This window comes from Rhipicephalus microplus, chromosome 6, assembly GCF_043290135.1.
Source record: "Rhipicephalus microplus isolate Deutch F79 chromosome 6, USDA_Rmic, whole genome shotgun sequence".
Taxonomy (NCBI): Eukaryota; Metazoa; Arthropoda; class Arachnida; order Ixodida; family Ixodidae; genus Rhipicephalus; species Rhipicephalus microplus.
In genome coordinates, this window is record NC_134705.1 from 74,643,858 (window position 1) to 74,656,241 (window position 12,384).

Below are 12,384 nucleotides of genomic sequence, written 5' to 3' on the forward strand. Positions count from 1 at the left end.
CAAATCGCGTTTCATCTATAATGGCAATTAACTGCAATCCGTGTTACGAAAGTTTTCCTTAGCGTTGGTTATAAGCTACTTGTTTGCTATGGATTATACACACACACCTAATATTCGCCCGAGTATAGGTGTGTGCTCGTGAGCCTGCGCTTGTGTTCGTGTGTAAGCACTCGTGTGTCCACCCGTGCATGTGTGCGTGCGCGTGTATGGGTGAGTCCGTGCTTGTGTTAAGCGTGCCTGTCCAAATGTGTACGCCCATGCAAGCGTGCGTTTACGCTCGTGTGTGTGTGTGTGTGTGGCCGTATGTGTGTATACGTGTATGTGTGTGCGCCTGAGAATAAATGTGCGTGTGTATCAGCTCGTGTGCCCCCGAATTTCGTGTGTGTGTGTGTGTGTGTGCGGGGGGGGGGCACTGCTTCTTAGTGTTTAAGGTCCCACACCTGTTCAGACTGGGAGTCTATATGGGAGGTGGCTTAAGGAATGGCGGTAGTCAATGCACTGTACACAGACTATTCAGTACATGGGAAACAGCTGCACATTCTCGTACCTCATCATTGGTTACGAACTTGCTGTGGTAGCTGATTAGGTACGCTGAGGCACTTCTACGCTCGAAAACGTGGGTTATGACCAATTCACACGGAAAACTGTGACTGCGCCTATGCACAACCATGGTTTATATTAACGACATTTAACAAGAACGTGCCTTGCCTTTGCTACGGGTGCTTAGCTAGCTCATTGGGCAACCATATGGAATTATGTGCTGATAATGTGGTAAGCAAAAAGTTTGGTATAACAACCTCGGCACGTTTCCTGGTGTGTGACAAGTCTTCTAAGCATCCCTGACTGTGAATTAATTTGTTCCAGCTTCGACTATGCATTCAGTGTTTGCGGCATCATATTGCCAGACACAGACAATGCGAAAAGAAATTCCTCTGAAAAAAGGTGTAGCGATTCTCCCCCTCTAATCCCACCGAGGACGAAATAATTATTGTTTCTGGTTGTTCCAGAATGCACTTTGTTTTCCGCAGGTTTGTTTACCTATTTTTCGCCGACTGCAGTCGCATTCCGTGAAAATACTAAAGAACGCGAGGCTGGTAAATAACCTGCGCCGCTTTGGAAGGAGAGTGGCCATTTACAAGGAGTCATTCTTAAAGCGCAATTCGATTGCCTTCCGTGTCGAAACACCGCCTGCCCCATAACCTCCATTCAGTGGAGTTTACGAACGCGCTGGCGCCATCTTTCGCCACGTCGTGAAAACCGCGGGTTGGCCTGGCGCGCAGAGGCGGCAACGACAGCGGCGCGTCCATCGTCTTCAGTCGGCGAAAACAGTGCCCGCGGCCTCGTGTTAGTGCCTCAATTTGTTGGTCCTATGGCAACTGATAGTGGTACCGGTACCGCCGGTACTTCGAGTAGAACAAAAGCCAACAAGCGCCGCTACTGCTGCGTCAAAGACTGCCACAGCCGCGAAGGACAGCCTGGCATTCGATTGTACCGTTTTCCCGGCCAGCCTTGGGAGAAAGAACGACGGAGAAAATGGATTGTTGCCGTTCGCCGAGTGAAGTAAGTACCCGCAGCATCTGCATCTGTGTAATTAGTACCAAATCATGTTTCGGTTACCTCTGCTGCCGTTTGTTATTAACACGAGAGCGTACTGGACAGTACGTACGCGCGTCCTCGTAAGCGTGGGGACTGGTTCCAGAAGTGTACATAAAGATTGCGAAAAATAAGGGAATTGCGATATTCGCTTGTTGCCTTGATAAAACATTTTCTCTACCGACAGGCATCCTATGATTATTACACGTTAATGATGGCGATATTCAATGAAATCAAATTAGTGAATATTTTATTGAATCGAGATTGGCAATAGAGTCAAATAGGAAAACTGGGCCATTTTCTGCGAAAGTATCGTTGCCACTCTGACATATCGGAATAGGGACAGCTGGTAATTTTTTTCAAGTCATAAAATCTGAGCAGTTGCGGTGGCAAAACGAACTTTGAGGCAGTGCAGCCGTCATGCTTCGAGATACGAGCAACATGAGCGAGCATCGTTGCATGAACCACGTATTTATATCACTTCGTAAGTGTGCGTACTGCAGATTTGCTATTTTTACGCATAGCGCAAGGCTAGAAAATATTGAAGTCGTTCTATAGTTGCTGCCAGTTCTGCGGCTCGCATCAGTCGGTTTGCCGGCGAAGTTGCAGGAATTTCGCCACTCCGTAGTAATTACAAGAAACTGAATTCTGAGAAAAAATTCAGTATGCTTTTAGAGCAAGCCTGTATGTTTGAAAATTACCTAGCAAATACCCTGCTGATAAAGCTACGCAAATATTTTTTGTTTAGCTTCTTGTTTCTATTTCTCTCTGTAAAAGCGCGCACAACTTTGATTGCACACCGACTATGCTTTTCCTTTTTCTTTTCTTTTTTTTGCTTAATGTTAAAAAATTTCTGTTTCTAGGCTGCATGTTTTTTTTTTCTCACTAGTGCCTTCTTTCTTAATACCTGTTTTCAGTGAGGGTGATGGTTCTGCTTGGATCCCAAGTGATGCAGCAAGGGTATGTTCTAAGCACTTCGTCAATGGTGAAAAGAGCAACATTACCACGCATCTAGGCTACTACTCTACCGTTTTTCCAGATGCCTACAAGTCTCGTCCTCTCGATGCAGAAAGAGCTTTGTCGAGATATGAACAGTCAGTTCTGACAAAGTGGTGATGGTGTGCAATTTCATTTAATGACATGCATGGTATGAGAGACAGGAAGCCCTGTCACAGGCTTTGTAATATTTGCACAACATACGTGTGTTTAAATTCACTGTTATTGCAATTCATTTTTAGATGGAACAGAAGGGCATCTGCTGCAAGGTCGGCAAAGCCTGAAGTCCCAAGGACTGACATTAATTTCGGTGACAGGGAAGACACAGCCCTCAATAAGACCTCCAGTATCTCCTGCGCTATGTCCAGTGCTTGTGTCAATGCCTTGGACGTGCTCTACGCTGCTGCTGTATTGGCGCAAGAGCAAACTGCAGACCAGGTATAGCCATATGAAGTTGCTTTCTATATAAACACTAAGTGACAACTGTGCACTGTGTATGCTAATTGCACTCGCTATACTTGTATGATGTTGAAATATACTGCAGCAGTGGGCAACATGACATTATTTCATTATGATAGTAGCCTTCATTGTGCCTAAGGCTGTAGCTGTATCAGATGCTGAAAGTGACATTTATGATTGTTGCAGGTATGGATGAATGCTGAAAATAATACTCATTGTTGTCCAAACGTATTTATGAATGCCAAAAATGATATTCATTGTTCTTGAAGTGTATGTATCATAGAAAATACCTAACATTTGGCCTTTATTTGCATGCGAAATTGGGTGCGTCCAATAAACCAGGTATTTCTACCCACAAACAAGATTATCTTGTGCAGTGGTAGCAGCAGTACTGCCTGTCACATGTGCACTAATGATGGCGTGAATAAACACCCATACTACGACATCTCAGAAAAACTAACTTCATCCACATTACCTTAGTAGATCGCCTCTTTGCACCAGGTCTAATAGTGCTATGAGGCTTATCAAATATGTTAACCTTATATTGAATTTTTGCATCGCACAATAGTGGTTTTTTCTTTAACTGCTGTTCCATGTCACACCACTGAGAATAACAGAATCAAAAAATGCTCTTCAGCGGAAGGCATAGCACTGCATCTGCCATAAATGATGCTTTCAAGAATCACAGTCATGTAACAGCCCGAGCAGGATGCTGACGCTTCTGATAAAAAAGAAAAAGGAATTGCACTTGTTCCTACAAGTCTTCCTGTTGAGCATCTTGCAGTTATTAATGCATTTTATAGCACACCCACATTTTCATTCGTTAAAAGAGAAAAATGTTGCACTAAACACTGCAGACATTTGAGAAAGCCACCAGTAAGGTGATAGGCATGTACTCAAAATTTTGCTACTTTTAAAATTCACGATGATCAGTCCTCTGAAATTTTATTCTTACACGAGTAGTCGCTGGATTTTAAGACTTTATTGTGAGGCTGCAAGTTGTTCTTTCATAATTAAGAATCATCACTAGGTGAAACATGTATACTCAAAGAGCAATATCTGGTGTGTTGACCTTTTTATTGTAAATAAGCATCCAGTGCGGTAAGTCCATTTTCACTGTGTGGTTAGGTTAGAAAAAATAAATAAGAAAAAGCACTAGAGTTTGGGATTTTCTGTATACGCTAAACAATCCAGCTTTCTATAGTTTTTCTAAACAGATAAATATCGCTCATTGCGTGATATGGGTTTTCTCTTGGTTGTATGCAGGCCTACCAGACTGATTATACTGACACCTGTAGACGTTTGGTTGGGTTTCTGTGCTGCATGGGCGGGCATGATGAAAGCACACAGGTCTAGCACACAACTATATGCGACGCAGGAGTTCAGTGCAGCCCTTCAACAACCTCACGCCACAGCGGGCCAAGCCAGCGAACTTCGTCGTTCAATGGCTACGAAAGTGTTAAGTCATGTTCTAGCGCCATGAGGAATCTCTGTGGTGTTACAATGGAAATGTATGCCGTTTTATTTGCGCTGCTGCCTGTGGTTGCTGACCGCTCGATTGATGTATCGATGCATGACAGACTTGATTTTTTTCATGAAGCTAAAGTTAGGAATTTCCTATTCATCACTAGCGGTGTCATTTTCCATAAGGAGAATGACCACTGCTAGACATTTCAATAGCGTGCTTCGCACATTGGCTACTGCAACTGAAAATGGATATTCATTCCACCCAGACACATAGTTAGATCTCTGATGCCTGATTGCTTCAAAATGCACTACCCAAACTGCACCATAAACAGAGGTTCCGACTTAGCAGCCAGCTTCTGTAACAGAGGAGAGGGCCCTTTATTCAAAAAACAAGGGTGGCTACACGCTGAAATTTCTTGTAGCAATCACACCAAGTGGAGCTGTGTCTTTTCATTAAAAAGCAAACGGTGGAAGGTGCTCCGTTGCTTTTGTAACTGTAAATTCTAATTTTCTAGAAAAATAAAACCAGGCGACATTATCATGTCTGACAAGGGATTTCCTGGAATTACTACAGATCTCGGGAAGGCAGCGGCTGTACTTGTTATGCGGCCTTTCCTCAGAGGCCAAGGCCAGTTCACTGAGACTGAAATACACCAGACTTATAATGTCGCAAGTGTGCGGATTCTTGTGGAACGCATGATCCAACGGGTCAAAATGCACAATGTTTTAAATACACGCGTGCCCACTGACTTAATTCCTGTCATGTCCGATGTCTTCCATATGTGTCGCGTACTGGCAAACATGCAGCCTTGAATAATAAAGTTGCCAACTGTTGCAGAAACTTATGTCAGGTGAATTCGAGCTTTTAAGTTGTCTTCATTTCACGTATTATATTGTCATGACGTAAAGACAGAGGTCGTATTTGAAGACGCTGAGAAAACAGCAGCGGGTTGGTCTTTTTATTAACCGCGCGCGCTGGAGAATTCCTCGTCTTTTTGGTTGTTGCGTTCTGCATAAAAGCGAGCAGATGCGCGTGTGCGCCGTCGCCTTCGTCTTTTTCGCGGGACGCACGTGACATTTGCCTCCATCCAAAAGTGACAACGTCCCGATGCGCAGCTAAGGCGCTCTACTTATAAAAACGATCATATGCTCCGGCACCCACAGGACAAACGAAAGTTAGCTGGACAAGTAGGGTTTCATCCGGATGATATGCACGATCTCGGGTGAGCGGTTTCGGCGACTGGAACTGCAATCGCCGTCGGGAATAACTTCGTAGTTGATATCGTTCAATCGTCGAATGACTCGATATGGGCCGAAGTATCGTCGTAATAGCTTCTCTGAAAGTCCGAGTCGACGTATTGGGATCCAGACCCATACCATGTCGCCTGGTTTGGAGGTTACCAATTTATGTCGTATGTCGTATCATTTCGCATTTTTGTGTTGCTGGTGACCAATACGTACGTGGGCTAGCTGTCGGGCTTCTTCGGTGTGCTGACCAAATTCTTCGGCGTCAGCGTGAGTGTCGTTGCACTCGTGCGGCAGCATAGCACCCAACGTTGTAGTGACTTCACGCCCGTGTATTGAACTAAACGGCGTCATTCCGGTAGTTTCCTGCCAGGCAGTATTATAGGCGAAGGTCACATAAGGCAAGATTTCATCCCAGTTCTTGTGTTCTGTGTCGACATACATACAGAGCATGTCTGCAAGGGTCTTATTAAGCCGCTCTGTTAGTCCGTTCGTTTGTGGGTGGTACGTGGTTGTTCTCCGGTGAGCTGTACCACTGAGCCTGAGAACCGACTCCAAACGTTCTGCCACGAACGCAGTTCCTCTATCCGTGACGAGAACTGTTGGAGCACTGCGCTGAAATACGACGTGAAGAAAGACGACTATGAAAAAATGAGACGCTTCTGCTGCTGTGGCCCTTGGCATGGCTTTATTTTCTGCGTAGCGAGACAAGTAATCGGTGGCGACAATGATCCATCTGTCCCTTAGATAGAAGTCGGGAATGGGCCCAGAAAATCTATTCCGATTTCGGCGAATAACTTTGCTGGCACTTGGATGGAATGTAATTAGCCTGCTGGCCTGCCGGGTGATGCTTTGCGTCTTTGACAGTCGGCACAAGTTTGGACATGATATTCCACAGCAGCAGGTGGGTTCAGCCAGTAAGAACTGTTTTGCAGACGGGACAATGTGCGAGTGTAACCGAGATGACCGGAGGTTACTTCGTCATGGCAGGCTTCCAGAATTCTTTTTCGCAGTGATGCAGGGACGCCAAGCAAGTATGGGCTGCCGGTGGAAGAAAAGTTGTTTTTGTATCGGACGTTGTTCCTTAAACAAAATGGTGGCACTCCTCTCGCAAAAACTTGCGGCACGTCTTCACGTCATCGTTCTAAAAAGTCGATAAGCGGAATTAGGTCAGGGTCACTGTGCTGCTCTTGTAAAATAGTGGCCGCGTTGTTGACTTCAAGAATGCGGCGTCCATAGATTCGTCATTAATTGCGGCAGGCTCGACGGGTGATTGCGAGAGACAGTCTCCGTCGGTGTGCTTCTTCCCTGATTTATAAATAATGGTCATATCAAACTCCTGAAGCCGAAGGCACCAGCGTGCTAAACGGCCGGATGGGTATTTCAAGTAAGTTAGCCAGCAAAACGAGTGGTGATCACTGACCACCTTGAATGAGCAGCCGTAAAGATACGGTCAAAATTTGAGAACCACCCAAACCACAACGAGGCACTCTTTCTCGGTAGTCGAGTAGTTCTCTTCCGTGCGAGAGAGAGCTCTGCTGGCATAGGCTATCACTTTCTCGGAGTTATCTTGCCATTGTATCAGAACAGCGCCCAGGCCTACATTTCTTGCGTCGGGGTGAAGTGCTGTTGGCGCTTCCTGGTCAAAGTGCGCAAGAACCGGAGGTGTTTGGAGGCGTTGGCGTAATTCGCTGAATCTGTTTGTTCCTTTTCACTCCAAAAAAGGGGACAACCTCTCGTGCGAGCCGCGTCAAAGGCGCTGCAACAGACGAAAAGTTGGCGATGAATCGTCGGTAATAAGCGGAGAGGCGTAAGAAACGTCTCACTGCTCCTTTGCCATGCGTTGCGGGAAACTTTGCGACAGCGTCGATTTTGCCCGGATCAGGTCAAACACCTTCTTTCTGACCACGTGGCCTAGGAAGTAAAGTTCGTTGAAACCAAAATGGCACTTCTATGGCTTTAAAATCAGGCCAGCCGAACGTATAGCTTGCAGAACTGCGAATAATCGACTTAGGTGTTCCTCGAATGTAGCTGAGAAGACGACAACGTCCTCTAGATAAACCAAGCATGTCTGCCACTTAAGTCCTGATAACACAGTGTCCATTAAATGCTGAAAAGTGGCGGGCGCTGAGCATAACCCGACTGGAAGCACTTTAAATTCATAAAGACCGTCGGGCGTCACGAAAGCAGCTTTCTCACGGTCTCTCTTGTCGACCTCTATTTGCCAATAGCCACTTCGCAGGTCCATCGATGAGAAATAGCGTGCATGCCGCAGCCGATAAAGAGAGTCATCTATACGTGGCAGTGGGTAGACGTCTTTCTTCGTTACTTGGTTTAACTTGCGGTAATCTATAAAGAAACGCAAGCTGCCGTCTTTCGTTTTAACCAATACCACGGGGGATGCCCAGGGACCTTTGGAAGGCTGTATTACATGATCTTCGAGCATCTTCTGAACTTGCTTTTGGATCTCCTCACGTTCTTTCGGAGTCACACGGTATGGGGTTTGACAGATCGGTCTCGTATTTCCTTCAACAATGATTCGGTGATGGGTCAGTGGTGTTTGCTTGACTTTCGGTTGCACGAAAAGATATTATTTAACTGGTGTATCATTCTAGTAGGCGCTGTTTATCCGAGGGTGACAGGGTTGAGCAAATGTTGACAGATAAAGGTTTCGAGGCTGGGATGGTCGCGTCGTCCGGTTGCAAAGCAAAGCAATCTCTGGATTGGTCCACGTCGTCGTAGTAGGCAATCGCGGTGCCCTTTTCGATGTGACGACGCTCGTTGCTCAAGTTGGCGATGAGCACTTCTGCCCACCCATTAATTAGCGCCAGAACGCCTCTCGCTATTGAAACACCTTGCGCAAGCAATAGCGTGTCTATTCGCTCCGCTATCACCTCATTACGGCACGACCGTTTACATAACGCTGTCACAAGACAGCAAGATCTCGGCAAGAGCATCACATCATCGGCTACACGTAAACGTTGCAGTTCTTCTTCAGTGGTGCCGTCGACGTAAGGATAGGCGGAAAAGGTGACGATACGTTCTGGAATGTTGACGACAGCACCGTACTCTCGCAGAAAGTCCATACCCGAAATCAGCTCTTTACAACAGTCCGGTAAAATGACAAAAGTGGTGACGAAGGTCGAATCACCGATTACGAGCCGAACGGTGCATTTACCGGTTGGCGTCATTAGCTGCCCACCAGCACTCCTTGTGCTCAGCCCACTCCATGACGTCTTGACCTTCTTAAGGTGGTCGGCGAGCTTTTGTCTCATAATAGAGAAGTCAGCACCAGTGTGAACCAGTGCTGTTAGGTAGTGTCCGTCTATAATAACGCTAAGGTCGGCACGTACAAATTCATTGGCCTTAGTACTCGTGGTTGTCGTCGTCTTCGTCATCACCATCGTCACGTAGTCTTTGTGTACAGGCAAGGAGGTCTTTTTGGCATCTCGGCGATTGGCAACCTTGCCCTTGGAGGTCGCGGCAGTTAGTTTCCCTGGCACGGGCTTCGGGAGCGGTTTCTGACGGTGTCAGCGTATCTTTGGAGATTCGGGGAATTCTGACCTCGTGCATGTGAGGGAGACCGCCAGCGACGACTTGGTAAAGACGCTTGGTTGGTCGGCAGATGATCAGCACCATGGTCACAAGGGTCTTCAAAATAAAATGAAGCGGGCCGAGAAAAGTTTCCAAACCGGGCTTATCGATGACGGCAGTAGCGCGAGATGTGGCCTGGTTCGCCGCAGTGGAAACAAAGGGGTCGACGGTCGGCAGTGCGCCACAAGTCGGTCCGACATACTGGTGGTCACCGCACAGGTTCCCGCTGCCACCACGACAAGATAACGGGCCGTGGCTGAAAGGGTGCTTCTTCTGGGGCAGGCGGATGGTGGTGGACGGCATCAGCATAGGTCAGTGGACGTGGTTCGGGTGGTGGCACCGGTGATGGAAAGGCTTGCCCTAGTTCCTGGCGCACGATTTCCGCAATAGAAGCAACTGGAGGCTTGGTAGACGGAAGGCCGAGGGCCCGCAGCTCTTCCCGCAGGATTTGCCTAATCATTTGCCGTAAAGAGTTTTCGGAAACGGCAGCGTTTTGAGCAGCGGCAACAACTCGCGTTTGGTCGGGCAGGCGGTGTAAGTGGCGGCATCGTTGCCGGAGTGCCTGCTCAATGACAGTCGCCTCTTTGATGAATTGATCCACTGTTGGTGGATTTCGTACAAGTCCTGCGAAAAGCGGTTCCTTATCTCCCCGCTTCAGGTGACCAACTTTCCTTGCCTCAGGCATGTCAGGGTCAGCGTGGCGAAATAGACAGGCCATATACTCAGCGAACATGGCGACGCTTTCGTTTGGCTTTTGCCCGCGGGCTTCAATCATCTGTTGTGCGAGATCCCGTCGGTCCGCACTCAGGAACGTCTCGAGAAGCTTTTGGCGGAAATTGCCCCAGGTATGAAAAGTAGGCTCCCTGTTCTCGTACCATGTGCGAGCGCTATTTTCAATTGCGAAATAGGCACGGCCAAGTTTTTCTTGCACGCTTCAACGATTCACCACAGCGGTCCGCTCGAACTGGTCGAGCCAGTCCTCGACATCTTCATACAATTCTCCATGGAAGACTTCAGGAACACGAGGAGTCTCAAAAGTTACCTGGTAAGGATGAGTCGTCTGGGCCAGAGGAAGATTCGCAGACGTTGAAGGGGCCGCCATGTTGGTAACAGGAGATGCCGTCAAGTGTTTTGGACTTAGGCCTAGTAGGCGCCGGCTGAATTGGTGTACTGGAGTCGTAACAAGATGTTGAGGCTCCGGACTGGGTGTACGGTTGCGAACAACGCTTTCTTGCACCAGGTTGTAGGCCCCAGCACCTCCACCAGTGTCCCGACGTGAAGACAGAGGTCGTACTTCAAGACGCTGAGAAAACGGCAGCGGGTCGGTCTTTTCATTACCCGCGCACGCCAGAGAGTTCCTCGTCTTTCTCGTTCTTGCGTTCTGCATAAAAGCGTGCAGATGCGCGTATGCGCTGTCGCCTTCGTCTTTTTCGCGGGACGCACGTGACAATATATAAACTTAACCATGTCATTTATTATCGCGCTTGGAAGACTATTTGTTGTATCTGTACTGCTAAAACATATCCTTGACAAGAAAAAGATGGTATGAAATTCATTAATGTTTGTCATTTCTTATTTTGAAAGTATGTTCTGTTTTTGAGGCACCACCTAATTTAGCTGCTATAAATGCATGCACTGTGCAACCTCAACAAAGCCTCTTAAATAGTAGACCACATTTTTGTACTAGCGTGAGGTGTTTAGCTTAAACTAAGCAAGCCAGAGTATTAGTTTTGTGGAACACATGATCTCACAGCTCGAGATGTACAATGTGTGAAATACTCGTGTGTTCATTGAATTGATTCCTCTATTGTGTGAAGTTTTCAATGTTCGTGTACTGGCTAGCATGTAGCCTCTAATAATAAGGCAACGAACAACGCCAGACATATCAAGCTAGCTGAAATTGAACATTTGAATCTTCATTTGAAGTGTTAACTATAAATTGTCAGCTCTGTCTTTTATTACATATAGGGCTGTATGACGTCTATCTGTACGACTAAAATCTGTGGAATTCATTAATGTTTGAAATTTCGTATTTTAAATGTATGTTCTGTCTTACATGCACCACTTACTTTAGCAGTTACGGATACGTGGACTGTGGAACCTCATGAAAACATTTTCAATTGTAAATGAAATTGTTGTGCTAGGTCAATTTTCAAAGCAAGGACAAATGAAGGTTAGAAATTGGTGCGAGCTCAAAAATACTTTTCTGCGTTTTTTTTCACAATGATGTTGTACGAATTAGCCACATCATGCATGCTTGTTTTTTAATTGAGTATAGTTTTTAGCTGAGTGGCAGTAAGCTCGACAAGCATTTCTCCTGTTCTTACGAGGTGTATGACAGTTTGGTCTAGATATGCTTACAATTATGAAATTAGCTCGTGAAGTGTTTTCATGATGAATGGGCAAGTTCCTGTTACCCTGTGTACATTGTTTTGTCATGTTTTGAAGTGTTCTCTAGCCGCAAATAGATGTCATTCAAGGAACAACAAGCAACTTGTGGCATGCCTATGAGTACTTTGCTCACCTTGCAGTATGCGAGAAAGAAAACAAAGAATAAGACAGTAATAATGTTGACTGATAGGCATGAAAATGGCCAGAACACATGAGTGAACAAGATATGTGGCATGTAATGCTTCTCTCATCCCTTTGTTCACTTAGAGCAATGACAGTCTATTTGAGGCTATTTTTATTTGACTGTTTTCTTTATTTCTCGTACGCTTATTCAAAAAACCTTGCAAGAAGTCAATTTTTTTTATTTTTTTATTATTTATTTATTCATACTGTCAGCCCAAGGGCCAAGACAGGAGTTGACATATCTGGCACGTACAGAGAACATAAGTGGAAACAAGTTTCACACTGTACGCTCAAGACGCATACTATATGGAAATAACAAAAACAAAAACGCAAAGCTATATCAGAATACATCCCATATAGATCACGGATAAAAGAAACATGTTCGAATACACTCGTACACGTCACCAGAAAGAGAATAAGGATTTGAAGTCGTATAGTACATATTGAACATATTGA

At 45.9% G+C, this 12,384-nt stretch overlaps 1 protein-coding gene and 1 pseudogene across 1 annotated transcript; both read left to right on the top strand.

The window, feature by feature from the left end:
- The first annotated feature begins 1,326 nt into the window (after positions 1 to 1,326).
- LOC142765313 (uncharacterized) lies at positions 1,327 to 5,371 on the top strand. Its single transcript, XM_075866075.1, has 3 exons — positions 1,327 to 1,560; positions 2,832 to 3,027; positions 4,315 to 5,371. Exons 1-3 carry the CDS (start codon positions 1,370 to 1,372, stop codon positions 4,402 to 4,404), a joined length of 477 nt encoding a protein of 158 aa, XP_075722190.1. The 5' UTR covers positions 1,327 to 1,369; the 3' UTR covers positions 4,405 to 5,371.
- Positions 4,408 to 5,370, top strand: LOC142765895 (uncharacterized; annotated as a pseudogene).
- Positions 5,372 to 12,384: the final 7,013 nt, after the last annotated feature.